Source organism: Gouania willdenowi, chromosome 14, assembly GCF_900634775.1.
Source record: "Gouania willdenowi chromosome 14, fGouWil2.1, whole genome shotgun sequence".
NCBI lineage: Eukaryota > Metazoa > Chordata > Actinopteri > Blenniiformes > Gobiesocidae > Gouania > Gouania willdenowi.
Genome location: NC_041057.1, coordinates 3,772,608 through 3,786,943, shown reverse-complemented (window position 1 = coordinate 3,786,943; position 14,336 = coordinate 3,772,608). Strand labels below are relative to the sequence as shown.

Here is a 14,336-nt window from a genome sequence, read left to right as displayed (position 1 = left end):
ATATTCAACCCAAAGAGAACAAATACAATGTAAAGAGGTCAATGCAGAGGTGTTGTGCTTTATTCCAAAATATTTACATATATACACAAATATAATAGTGTGTGGGGCATGGTTTTACAAATAAAGCATGTTTGTTATACTGTAAATACTCTGGTTACTGTGTTCAGTAGGATTCCAGGGAGCAGATGCTACGTCGCTAGCATCAATCATAAAAGTTAATTATTATAAGACTTGGTTGAATCCCTGATAAATGATAGCAGTTAATTTGAATGTAAACTATCAGTACGAACAAAAGGAAGTGGTCACGGCGTGAACGAGATGAGGTTCAGAGGCGATCCTCTCCTCACGGGCGTGTTGTTGTTGGAAAGCGGCGCGAACAAATCCGCCGACGGCGTCTCGGTCTGATCCCTGACCTGCGATATCTGCCTCAGCAACGCCTTTCCTTCTTCACGCGCCTGTAAAAATGAGACGACGTCACCGCCTGTTAGTACAAGATACTGTTTCCATGACAACGTGCAGGGGAAAATAAACCACTCACGTCGTTGTAGTCGCAGCACCGCTGCGCGCAGAGCGACGCCTCATCGTACAACTTGTTCTTGAAGTAGTACTGACCCAGGTAGCGTAGCGCCGTGCTCACCTCCATGTGCTCCAGTTGTTCCTGACGGGAGAATCATGACATCACACGTGTCATGTGACTCAATTATAATCATTGATAATTACAATTATGACAATTGTAATTCGAAAACTCTGTTGCTGTTGTAAATTGTAACTGAGTTTAGATAATTGACTTTGTAATTGTAATTGCCATGGAAATTCTATAAAAATTGTCAATTTAACACAAAACTGGGGAACCATGTTACAGTTCTATGTAATATAAATATATGTAATTAATAATTATTAAAATATGTTTCATATTAAGCTTTCTCACATTTTACTATTTAAAACAAATATTAAATCTAGGGGTATAATGACAAAAAAAGCTCAGAATCCCACGACATAAATATTAAAACCTATATTTTCATTGATTATGAAGCCTAACAGGGTAATCAATAAATGAGACGATAGTTATTTGTTTTTACTGTATTTTACAGCTGTTTTTGGACCCGTTAGCTTTAGAGATGCTAACAGAAAGCTAACACAAGAAGGTTAACTTTTATTATGTTATTTTATTTCAGCCTTAGTAAATGGGATTAATTGTAATTTCAGTAATTGAGAATGCATTGTAATTGACTTTGAGGATAAAAAATTAATTGTAACTGGAAAAAATGCTTATCACTGTAATCGTAAATGTAATTTACCCCAACCCTGAATGATACCAATTATTTAACGAATAAGAAAGTGAGATGAAAAACTAATTAGATGATAGATAAAATGTTTTAATGTATTTTAAAGCTGATTTAAGACATGAGTCAAAACCGACACGTTATCGTAAAAGATGCTAACACAAGCGGAATGTTACATCATAATTGAGTTGTAATTGAACATAGAATTGTAATTGACAACAACCTGAGAATAAAAGGATGTTTCTTACCCCACAGGAGAAAATGTCCTGAATGTAAAGCATGTAACACTGAGCAGCGTCGTCAGACTCATTCAGCTGCTCATGAAGTCTGTGGAACGGGAAAAATACATTTACATACGAGCTGTAAATATAATAACTACAGTAAAATAACTTTAATGGATTTACATTCTTAGTTAAAGATGCTGAAGATGAACACAGGCTGTGTTGTAAACATCATGCTAACGTACTACTAGATGTAACCTCATATTGAGTATGTAGTGTGTTCATTAGAGACTATGAAAAGACTGAGTATGTGAGAAATACCTGGATGTTTACTATATGGCAGGGATGGGCAACAAAAATGTGACTCTTATTTTGTCCTTGTCTGTAGTTTTCTTGTTCTGTCAGTTTGTAGTCATTTATTGTGTGTTTTTATTTTTTGTGTTCTTGTAATTTTGTGTACTTTTCTGTCATTTCCTGCATTTATGTTGTCGATTTGTGGGTTTTTAGGGAAACTTTCTGTATTTTCGTTGCTGTTTTCTGTATTTTCCTGTCATCTTGTCATTTTCTTGACAGTTTGTGTGTCTTTGGAGCTTTTCTGTAATGTGTTGTAGTTTTTAGTGTTTTTGTAGTCATTGTGTTTGTTTAAGTGCTTGTGTCTGTTGTCATTTTGTGTATTTTTACAATTTGTTTCGTGTACTTTGTGCATTTCCTTCCAAATTCCTGAAATACAATTTTTGGGGATTTGCTTTGAGGGCCGCACAAAGAGATGGGGACAGTTTTTTAAGTGTGCACGGTGGGCACACTCGTCATACTCAACCGTCCCATGATGCATTGTGGGCGGAATGTAAAATGGTCCTGGGACCAGCTTCAAGCTAAAAATCAAACATCCCCTTTTCAAAATAAAAGCATCTCTTCTCTTGCAATAGTTTTTTTTTTTTATTATTTTGTAAATAGGGCTCTTGTTTTGAAGTTAACAGGAAGTTTTGTCAGTAGCACAATGGAGGGTCTCCAAAAATCTCTGAAATGTGTCTACGTGAGTTTTATGGATGAAATGAGCACATGTTGATACAGTATTCTACTTTGTCATGTCATGAACTTTTAAAGATGGAGAATCAACAGAGATATTTAGCCTCAGTGTGATTCAGATTTTTGTCTTTGTAGGTTCCAAATGCATCTTGAGAAATTTGGAAGTATTCTTCAGTGGGAACGCTCATCATCCTAATCATACTATAGTACGGTATATAGTAGACAGTATGTACTCATTGAGTTTGTAGTGTGTAGTACAGAGTGAGACCGGGACACTCACTTTGCCAGTTTGAGTAGAGCCATTTTTTCCACGTCGCCAACCGAGTACGCCCTCCAGTAACACTGCACCAAACAATAAGACATCATCATCATCATCATCATCATCATCATCACAGACGTATGGAAGCATAACGTACCTTCTTCGCTTCCACTTGCTGAGACAGTTTTTCGTAGCTTTCACCCAGAGCGACCAACATGCGTGAATCGTTGGGTCTGGAAACGATAATAGAGAGAAAAAAATCAAACGCTTCCAACAAATGTTCTCTGATGCAGGGGTTCTCAACCTTGGGGTCACAAGACACTAGGAGGGGGCCGCCAGATTCCTTCAAGAAACTGAGAATATTTATAAACCCAAACCTCCCATATTTTAACCTATTTTCATCACTGTTTCGTCCCATATTTTTGCTCCTTTTAATGTATTTCTGCTATATTACATTTCTACCACTTTTCCATTCAATTCCAATGCCTTTTCTGTACATTTATTATACTTTCTGCAATTATAAACCTTTTCTGCCACTTTTAACCTCTTTTCACCATATTTGATGCAGATTCATGATGTGTCATGCCCATTATTTTCCAGTTTAAACTAATTGTTCCTACCTTTTAAATTATCTCTGTGTTTTTTAAAATCCCATTTGGACCATCATTTTACTGACTTTATGGATGGACCCCAAAAACCCCCTTTATTCCCCCTTATAGATGACCCTGTCTCCACATGACTGTTCTTCAATTGTTCATGTCTGTGTTCAACCACCTTCAGCTACAGTGGGGGTCCCCGCTCTCTGGGACCTTTATTTTGGCGGGTCGTGGGCTGAAAAAGGTTGAGAACCACTGCTCTAAAGGACTCTAAGATGTACAGTACCTGAGCTGATGAGCCTTTCGATAATAGTACAAACAGTAAAAAGGCATCTTGAGAATCTCGTAGGTCTGACCCAGACCGTACCAGGCACGGTAGTCCCGCTTGTTCACTTCGATAGCATGTCTGATAGGAGACAGAACAGTTGTGAGCGTGTAAGAATGATTTTTGATTCCAAACAAGTCTGATTGTTGGGTAAACAGGCTGTGATTGTTGGGTAAACAGGCTGTGATTGTTGGATAAACAGGCTGTGATTGTTGGTTAAACAGGCTGTGATTGTTGGGTAAACAGGCTGTGATTGTTGGATAAACAGGCTGTGATTGTTGGATAAACAGGCTGTGATTGTTGGGTAAACAGGCTGTGATTGTTGGGTAAATAGGCTGTGATTGTTGGGTAAACAGGCTGTGATTGTTGGTTAAACAGGCTGTGATTGTTGGTTAAACAGGCTGTGATTGTTGGTTAAACAGGCTGTGATTGTTGGGTAAACAGGCTGTGATTGTTGGTTAAACAGGCTGTGATTGTTGGATAAACAGGCTGTGATTGTTGGGTAAATAGGCTGTGATTGTTGGTTAAACAGGCTGTGATTGTTGGTTAAACAGGCTGTGATTGTTGGATAAACAGGCTGTGATTGTTGGATAAACAGGCTGTGATTGTTGGTTAAACAGGCTGTGATTGTTGGTTAAACAGGCTGTGATTGTTGGTTAAACAGGCTGTGATTGTTGGTTAAACAGGCTGTGATTGTTGGTTAAACAGGCTGTGATTGTTGGGTAAACAGGATGATTGTTAGTGTGACCTGTAAGCCTGGATTGCAGCTGACGTGTTCTTCATTTCCATGTACTCGTGACCCATGAGGGTCCAGGCCCCCAGGCAGCGAGGGTTCAGCTTCAGGGCGCGTTGGAAGTAGAGAGCGGCTTTCTCGTGCTGAGAGCGAAGGCTGTAATAGTTTCCTGGTGAGCAGAAAATATTTAATGTTCAGGAATCTTTACCTTATATTGGTATGAAAACATGTAATAAAGCAAAATATATCAGTGCTGTCATCATGATCTTATATATTTAGTTTGTTTGAGAAAGAGATTGTGTAGACAAGACATGGGAAACTGGAGGCCCAGGGGCCACAGTCTAATTTTGTGAGGCCCCCAAAGTAACCCAACAAAATTAAAACAAAAATACAAAAGATGATTAAAAAGGAATTACTAATATATATAAACAACCAAGACAAAAAAAAGACTCAAATAATACACAAAACAAGAAAATAGACAAAATGAAAACAAAAATATGCATGAATACAAAATTAAATACAAAAAATATCAAAAAAATATTTACAACAAACAAAGACTCCAAATATACACATAAAAAAAATAAAACTACACAAGACTAATACAAAAATCACAACAGAGAAAATTAAAAAACAATAACTCTAAAAATACACAAAAAGACCAGCCAAAAAAAACACAAAGAAAACAAAAATGACTCTTTGTTGCTTTCTGTATTAATGCTCAGATTACACATTGTTATAAATGCTAATTTTTGTGGCCCTCGCTGAGATAAGAGAATATGTAGCAGTACATTAAACTGCTGTAAATATAGTGTATGATACATACAGTATATTCCACTCTTTTAAAAAGCCTTTCTTCATCAAAACCAAACTTTAAAACCTAAAAAAAAGAGAGAGAGAGTTCTGATGTGAACAAATCTCACCAATGACGCAGCACGTTTCCACCCTGTACTTGTCGATCTCCACCAGGTTGTGGGCCAGGAAGCTCAGCTCTGGTTTCATACTCTGCACAAACACAGGACAGAATTAAACATCGGAGCCTCTTTGTGACCAAAAGTGACATTTTGGGTGTTTTTATTTTTATTTTGGTCATTTTAAGGCTAGTTATATGAAATTTGGCCACTTATTGTTTTTAAATTTTTATTTGCTTAATTCCAAAGTCCTGTGTATTAAAGTGTATAGGAAAAGAGATATATTATGCATCATACTGACACTTAGTAACCTCGTGACCAAAATGGCCCCATTGACTCCCATTGTAACCACATTTTTTATATACTGTAATCATGACATATTATAATGCTTTTTCAATGACTACCTAATACATCTAAGCCTCTAGCTTCAAAATAAAGGGAAAATATGTTTTAGGTGTAATGACCACCTACCAACCAGAGATGATTGCATAAAGTTTTAGGGAAATTTCAGTGAAGACCTGGCTTTCTAATCTTGGTGTACAAATGTAATTTCTTCTTCTTTAAAACTGTCCTTGTGCCAAAAATAATAATACATTAAATTCAATTCTGCTATCAATTAATGACACGGTCAAGGCTGTAATATTTTCATTACAAATATTTTATTTATTTTTGTAAATACTGCATATTTAGTGTTTTTCCTGCTGAAAAGAATTGAGGTTCTCATGATTAAAAAGTCCCTACAAACATAAAAAAGGTTTGAAATGTATAATTAATGTTAAATCTATGGATCGGTCTGAAGTAATTGAAAAAGATCTGCTGCGGTGGGAGTAAAATTAAAAAAATAATGGAGTACGTTTTTACTGCACTTTTACAAGACGGACCGTTTGTGTTCACAAGGCGTACACGTGTATGTGAATTTAAAAGAGTGCACGAGGGGTTAAACCAAGCAGCGTCACTTACTTTCACATACAACAGGTTGGAGAACGTGTCCATGTTGTCGATGCGATACGGATCCTGGTCCCTCAGCTCATTAAACAGAGCTAAAGCTTGGTCAATATCTGAAATAATAATAAAAAAACATGACGTTTGACTGATCTCACGCTCTTCTAAGCAGATGGAGTTTATGGAAAAGGTTAGAATATGAACCTCTGATGTTATGGTAGGCTACAGCAATCTGCGAGGTGATGTACGTGCTCTTGGAGAATCCGCCTTCCATCAGGTTCTGGTATTTCTGCAGAGCCTCCTTGATCATCTGCAGCTCCGTGTACATGTGGGCCATGAAGAAGTCTTTGATCCAGCAGTCGGGCAGAGGCAGCGACTTAAGCTAAAAAAGAAAAAAACACAGTCAGCACAATTCAAGGCTTCCATTTGTGTTTATTTAAAGGGATCCTCCACTGGTTTTTTTTTTTACAAATGTGGCCAAAAACCATTGAAATGTAATTATTAGAAGATCTATGCCTGACAAAACACATTATTTTACACCATATTTATTTTATTAACTTTTTTAAATGGGACTCAGGTGATTGATGATGTCACACGGCCCCACTGCCTGTAAACATGCCATTGTTTTCTATTGGAATGAAACCTACAGCCAGATTTTTAGATCATTTAGCAGCTTTTTCAGTCAAAATACCATCTTGTGTTGTTTTTCTGTACTTTAAATAATCAGGGAAAGTAAAAGATATCGATATAAACCTCTTGTTTAACCAAAGAAAAGGAAGGGAAGCAAAAAACCAACAAAAAAAGAAGTTCAACAGCTATAAACATTTTTTTTTACTTTACTTTGCAACTTACTTACAAGACAAAGACAACAGTGCAACATCCCAACAAGACACCCGAAACGACCTTTACGAATATCTACAATAAATACATAATCAAGTTTGTCATTAATTTGTGAAAGAGAAAAAAGGAAAGATAAATAAATGAACAGTGAAGAGCTGTAAACATTAACAAAAAGACATTACACTTTAAATGAAAAAACATTGTTTACCCAAAGAGGATAAAAACAGTTCCAACTCTGAGATTCTATAGCAGACAATGAAGCAGAGAAGAAGAGCTCTTCTGAGGGGCCTTAACTCCCCCTTAAATAAGTTAGTCACAGACTGTTGAAGACACAAACCCTGAGTATAGAAGTCTGTTACCTTTCAAAATAAAACTTGTACACGCTACAATACGCTGGAAATTGTAGTGATTTACAAACGTGATAACTGCTGCACAAGTGGCAATATGAAGGAAAAAAACACTTTAAAAATCCAAAAGTGATTCAAAGTGGGCGTGGCCAATCCCTGAAAATGATACAGGGCTTAAAGTTAAAGACAAACACGCACAAAACCATGGCGAGAACATGCAAACTATACAGAGGTCAGACCCGCGTGAGGCACAATTGCTGTTGTGCACCACTTTGACAACATGAATACACAAAATGACTATGAGAATACACTAAACTTAATGAACGCAAACGAAAAGATAAAAAATAATATACAAAACAACTCCAAAAACATAAAAAACAAGTTATTTTGACTGAAAAAGCTACTAAATGATCTTAAAAATCAGGCTGAATGTTTCACTCCAATATAAAACAATGGGATGTTTACAGGTAGTGGGGCCGTGTGACATCATCAATCACATGATTTAAAGATGGTGGAACACAGGCTCTAAAACTGTAAAGTAATCCTATTTTTTAAAGTTAATAAAAATATGGTGTTAAATAATGCCTTTGTTAGACATAGATCTACTAATAAGTACATTTCAAAGATTTTAGACTTATAAAAACAGTGGAGTGTCCCTTTAAAGAAGCTTTAATACCATTTCAATGTTGGTGACGAGGTTACTGAGCTCTAGCCAGGCGCCCCAGTGAAGAGGAAGTGCACGAATCGCCTCGACAAACACTTCCACCGCCTCCTTCAGTAGATCCAGCTTCCTCAGAACCACGCCGTACCTGTGTTCACATCAGCGAGGAGTGACTATTTCCAAACAATTACCAAACTAGTGAACAGAACGTTAGAAACGTGAGAAGAAAAAAGCCGTTACAGGTAAAGTGTGAAGCCGTCCAACTCTCCCGCTATGTGCTTCTTACTGAGCTCCACCCTGAGCTCACGCAGAGCCTCGTTCCGCACCTGACCCTTCTCCAGAGGACCTAAAACACACCAATTACCCATGTTCAATTACAATTAAATTACGATTACAGTGACCAGCATTTTTTTTTTCAAATTACAATTAAATTACAATCATTTTTTATCCTCAGAAAGCCAATTACAATTATGTTCTCAATCACTAAATTACAATTAATCACAATTACTGAGCCTGATATAAATACCCTTATAAAACTTAACCTTCCTCTTGTGTTAGCTTTTCGTTAGCATCTCTAATGTTAACAGATCCTAAATCAGCTGTAAAATACACTAAAAACACATATCTATCATCTCATTTATTTATTTATATATTGGTTACCTTGTTACTAGGGCTGCACGATTATGGCCAAAATGATAATCACGATTATTTTTGATAAATATATTCATCACGATTATAATCACAATTATTTATCATGTTTAGTACACTTTTACACAAACAATATGTGTACAAAGTATGTATGTAAAACAAGTGGGTAAAAAAGTTTTTAAAAAGTATGTAAAAATATGTGTACACAGTACAATTCTTATTTAAATCTTAATCTTATTTAAATAATAATCTTTGCATTCAAAAAATAAATAAATGTACCAAAGGCTAATGAAATAAATACATTATTACACAGTGCTGAGCTCGTATTTTAAATGTAAATATTGCAGACGATCCGATTTATTTAATTGTGGCAACCAAAATTGTGATCACGATTAAAATTTGATAAATTGTGCAGCCCTACTTGTTAGGCTTTCTAATCAATATAGGTTTTAATATTTTTGGTGTGGGTGTCTGAGCCTTTTTTGTGTCAGTGTACTCCTAGATTTAAATGTTTTTAAATGGTAAAATGCAGAAAAGCTTGTTATGAAATATATTTTAATAAGTATTAACGACATATTTCCCAGTTTTGCGTTGAATTATAATTGACAATTTCTATACAATTTCCATGGCAATCACAATTACAAAGTCAAATACAATTTACCGGGAACTACAATTATGACAGGAACAGATTCTTACAATCCTGTAACACAACTTGGATCATTCCTATAGAAATGGTTCAGATTGGTCCTCCTCACCTAAGCTGTCCACAGTCTCATCGTCCTTCTTCTTCTCTCCTGACTGAAGGAGAAAAAACACGCTGAGCATTTACGGTCTGCTTCATTAAAACCAGTCGCGTCATTAAAACATAAAAGGACGTGTGAGTGTTTTACCAGATAGCGTGAGTACATGTAGAGGAAATACGCTTTCTGACTGCAGCAGCCTTTGAGGAAGTAAGCAGCACGGTCGTACTCCTTCAGGTCAAAGTAGGATTTGGCCAGTGTGAGCGCATCCAGGTCTTGTGCATCTTCCTACATTCAGAAGAAGAAAAAAAAAACACTCAAACTACTGCCAGCAGAGGGCAGCATACAGTAATAATAATCCACTTCTCAGGGGTGTCGGACTCATTTTAGTTCAGGGGCCAAATACGGAGCAGTTTGTCCATAAGTGGGCCCTGGTTTACACTTTCACATGTATAAATGATATATAAATGGTAAAGTTTGTAAATATATCAGTCCCTGTAAGATCTTCACTTTAATGTCCTTGATTTTTGGAATTTGGGGAAATTTCGTAGAATAACTAGAGGAAAATTTGCAAGATTTTATGCAATTTGAGATGAAAAAAAAAACAAAAAACTGACGTCATGTGATATAAGATCTGGAAAACTGAGCTCTGCAAATATTGTGGATTTTAATGGAATGTTTGTCTTTGGAGGGACTCATCTACAACTGAATTAATTAGTCAGTACTTTACAAAATGTTTCATGTTTTTTTCTATCATTTTTACTTTCTCAAGCGGGCCGAATTTGATGCTCTAAAGGGCAGCATTTGGCCCCCGGGCCTTGAGTTTGAGACGTGCGCTATTACATCACCATCACTGTGTTCCCTGATAAAAAATACGTTAACTGTATTTTTTTACTGTATAGAAATGTATCCCATAGAAATAAAAAGAAAAAAATATGAAAAGAATTATAAACAAATTAACATTAAATTTAATTGTCTAGAGAAATTACAACCTTTATTTAATGGAAGTGTTAAATTTTACACTTTAAATGTTAGACTTTAGTGATAAAAGAAGAACGATCAGGAGTCAAGGTTCTCTACCTCAATCAGACAAAAACTCGAAATTAAAATATTATTTTTATATATACACCAAAATATCTTAAATAAACCATGAATGTGTATAATTTTGTCCAAATCAGTGACTCAGCATTACGCCACAAGTTTGTGATTAGCAACAGATTTAAAAAAGAACAAAAAGAGAAGCATTATAAACATTAAATAATAAGAGATTACATTAATAAATAAGAGCCCTGTGACTTTAACATTGTAATTTTTCTTTAAAAGAAGAAACAAAGAAGAAAAAGAAATGACAGATGTTTGGTTACTTTGTATCTGACACACTACTAACACCATATCAATGTTATTAGGCATGTATTAATTCATAATATATATATATAAACATCATCTGATTATAATAATGTGTCATAATTATTAAATTATTAGTATACAGACCTCAGTAAAAGGAGGTGATGGAGGTAAATCATCCTTGGGAAGAGGCTCCAAAGCAAAGGCCAGTTCAGAAGCCCTGAAAGAATAATAAAATAAAGAATATAATTATACCTGCAGCAGAAGCGTTTAAACAAAGAAGCCTTGATCACATTAAACAGTCCTAAATATGTCTATGACGTGTTGGATTACTAGAAATGTCCAGTTTGTTATGCTAACGTAATGTTGAACCGGATGACATGTTTTTATCTATTGTATACAGCATTACGGCGCTAACAAAGGTAAAAAAAATAGACGGGAAATGAGTGATAAAGGACTGTCGCGCTCACCATTTGGCGCTGTGTAAAAGTCCTCTCTCTTTACTGAGTAATATCACAGATATAAGATCCCGTTTGATCCGCTTCAGGTCCGAGAACTCACTACAGAGGGCCGCCATTTTCGTATTTCACCAGAGACGCTTCTCATTGGTGGAAGGGAAATAGGTTCTTCCTTTTCCGGTAACTTTCAAAATAAAACTCTAGTGATTTACAAACATGATAATTGCTGCTTTAAAACAGAGAAAGGAGAAGAAAAACTCCTAAAAGTATTGTTGTGTATTAGTGAATCTTTAATATCTTGTAAAAACGCATTTAATAGAGAGTGGGGCGCCTTCAGACGTCGGTGAGTGTTTGTGCGCATGTGTTGCTTAGTTTGTCTGTGCGTAGACGCAGGTGTTTTGTGCACTGCGGCTTGTGTGCACAATTTTGACGTGTTTTTCAGATTTTTACGTGTTTTTAGATTTTCAAGTTATTTTTTAGATTTTCACGTGTTTTTTTTATTTTAACATGTAATTTGTAGAATTTCTCGTGGTTTTTTTTAAACATTTTCACGTGTTTTTTTTTAAGATTTCCACTTGTTTTTTAGATTTTCAACTCTTTTTTTTATTTTTTTAGATTTTTACGTGTTTTTAGATTTTCACGTGTGTTTTTTAGATTTCCACTTGTTTTTTTAGATTTTCAATTGTTTTTTTAAAATATCCACTTGCTTTTTCGATTTCCACGTGTTTTTTCGATTTTCACGTGATTTTCAGATTGACACGTGGGGTTTTTTTCTTCTAGATTTTCACGGATTGTTTTTTTTTTTTTTTTCGATTTGTACAGTACATGTTTTTTTTTTTCCAATTTGCACGTGTTTTTTCAGAAACATCATTGACACACAAATTATTACGCATGTGAAAAATCTGAACAATACATGTGAAAATTGTGGATATATTTGAGACAAATCTCTCCCTATACTCATGGAACTTATTTGTGCAGTTAGTTGAGTTCAGGGTTGGGTTTCAGTGTGTCTGAAACAATGTGCTCTGACTTGTGTGTATAAATATATGATTTTATATATTGTGTATATAAATATCACACAAACAAAGCAATATTTTATTTTATTAAAAAAAAAAAAAAAAAAACACTGCTTGTTTTTTTTGGTTTTTCAGTATTTTTGTTTTGTTTTTAAGTTAGTAAAACAAAATATCAACATCGTTTATTTGTTATTTTAATTTGGTTTTAAAATGGAATCACCAAACAACGAAGGGTACACGGATTATCCCAAACCTTCTGGGAGTATCATGTTTGTGTGTAACAAAGCAAAAGCCAAACATTTAAAAGTCAAATGCTAAGACAGTGGACCCCCCCCCCTCTCTGGGCAGCAGTTAATGCTTATGGTGGGAGTGTACTTCTTGTGCATGGACTAAAAATATGACAAGTTCAAGTTCCCTTCATTCCTGTTTCCATTTGGTTACAATGTCGACACACAATGTGCAGTGTGTGCACATGGTGTGGTAAAAATAACCTCTTACATGTTCCCGATGGTATTAGCTACAAGTCAAAGACGTGCAAAGTAGGCCATTAACACTGAAACTACACATTTGTTTAGTGTATTTCATTCTTTTCTGGGATGTGTTGATCTAAAGTCAGTTTGTCAGATTAAAAAATGCCCAAGAAGTCCTGCTGCAGTCGCTTCTGAGGAAGGCAAACAGCAGCGTTTAGTGCAACAGTCGTCGCCCTTGAAACAGTAGAAGAAGAACAGGTGTTGGCACTTGCATGCCAACTGTCAAATGTACTATTGTCATATATATATATATATTTATATATATATTATATTTATATTTATAGGCGGGGCCCATGCACAACTATGCTAGAGTATTTCTATTTTACGCAGTGACAAATAAATGATTAACAGCCTGACAGTGTGTCAGTTGTGTGTAAAACCTGAGAATAAAAAATGAGTAATCCCATTGTTAAAAGATTACTAAAGTAAACAAATATACACTAAATGTATCAGTAATACTTGATATTCTAATGCTGAAATTCTGTTTTATATGTTCAAAGAAGAAATAACTTGCTAATCTCTGCCATAAGGTGGCAGTGTTGGGCTTAATTTAACACCTCAGGAACATTTCTTTATTCTAGTGAAAAACGAATGATGACTATCTTTACTCACAGTGGAGATAAGTCTTTATCAAATAAAGTTTGTGGTATGGATTACACTTGTCAAAATTGTTTATAATGTAATGAAAAACTGAACCTCATTATCTCTAATCAGTACCTTGGACTTATTACAGGATTAATAATGTCTCTCTGAAGTTGTATTAACATATTTAAACAGGATTTGGTTAAATTGATTCACTGAGAATGACATGAGCATGATGAGTTTAGTATTTATTGGTTAAAATAAGACTGAGACGTCAACTCAAGACCAGACAAGGGCGACATTAAAAATGAGTCCAGAAACACGCAAAAATAATTCCAAAAGCAGAATATGACTACCAAAACACACAAAATGAAAGAAAAGTTTACTAAATGACTCCTAAAACACAAAACGATTCAAAAAACACACAAAAATAACTCCTAAAACACAAAAAATGAGTCCAAAAACACAAAAAAATGATTCCAAAAACATAGTATGTCAACAAAAATGCAAAAAATGACTCGCAAAACACACGGGACAACTACAAAAACACACAAAATGAAAGAAAATTTAACAAAATGATAATAAAAATATACAAAAACACACAAAATGGCTCCATAAACATACAAAAAAAATATACATAGACAGAAAAATATACAAAACAACAATAGAAACAAGCAAAAAATGATTTAGAAAACAAAAAATGCACAAAAAAATTAGAGAAAAATATGCAAAATGACAATAAAAACACCCAGTCTGTGTTCTTTACTGTATTAATGCTCAGACTGGTGATTATTCTTAAATAATGAGATGAATATTGAATCTCTAACACATAGATGCTGTGCAGTAGTGAAAGATCTCTGTGCAAACGTGTGCGTGT

The 14,336-nt window shown here is 35.1% G+C and overlaps 1 protein-coding gene across 1 annotated transcript; it reads right to left on the bottom strand.

The window, feature by feature from the left end:
• Positions 1–38: 38 nt before the first annotated feature.
• On the bottom strand, positions 39–11,481 carry cdc23 (CDC23 (cell division cycle 23, yeast, homolog)). Its single transcript, XM_028467381.1, has 16 exons — positions 11,344–11,481; positions 11,021–11,093; positions 9,680–9,817; positions 9,545–9,587; positions 8,382–8,487; positions 8,157–8,289; positions 6,498–6,675; positions 6,312–6,409; positions 5,364–5,445; positions 4,459–4,612; positions 3,672–3,791; positions 2,947–3,022; positions 2,811–2,872; positions 1,532–1,610; positions 539–658; positions 39–455 (listed from the first exon to the last, which is right to left on the bottom strand). The coding sequence occupies exons 1-16, from the start codon at positions 11,448–11,450 to the stop codon at positions 303–305; spliced, it is 1,722 nt and encodes a 573-aa protein (XP_028323182.1). The 5' UTR covers positions 11,451–11,481; the 3' UTR covers positions 39–302.
• Positions 11,482–14,336: the final 2,855 nt, after the last annotated feature.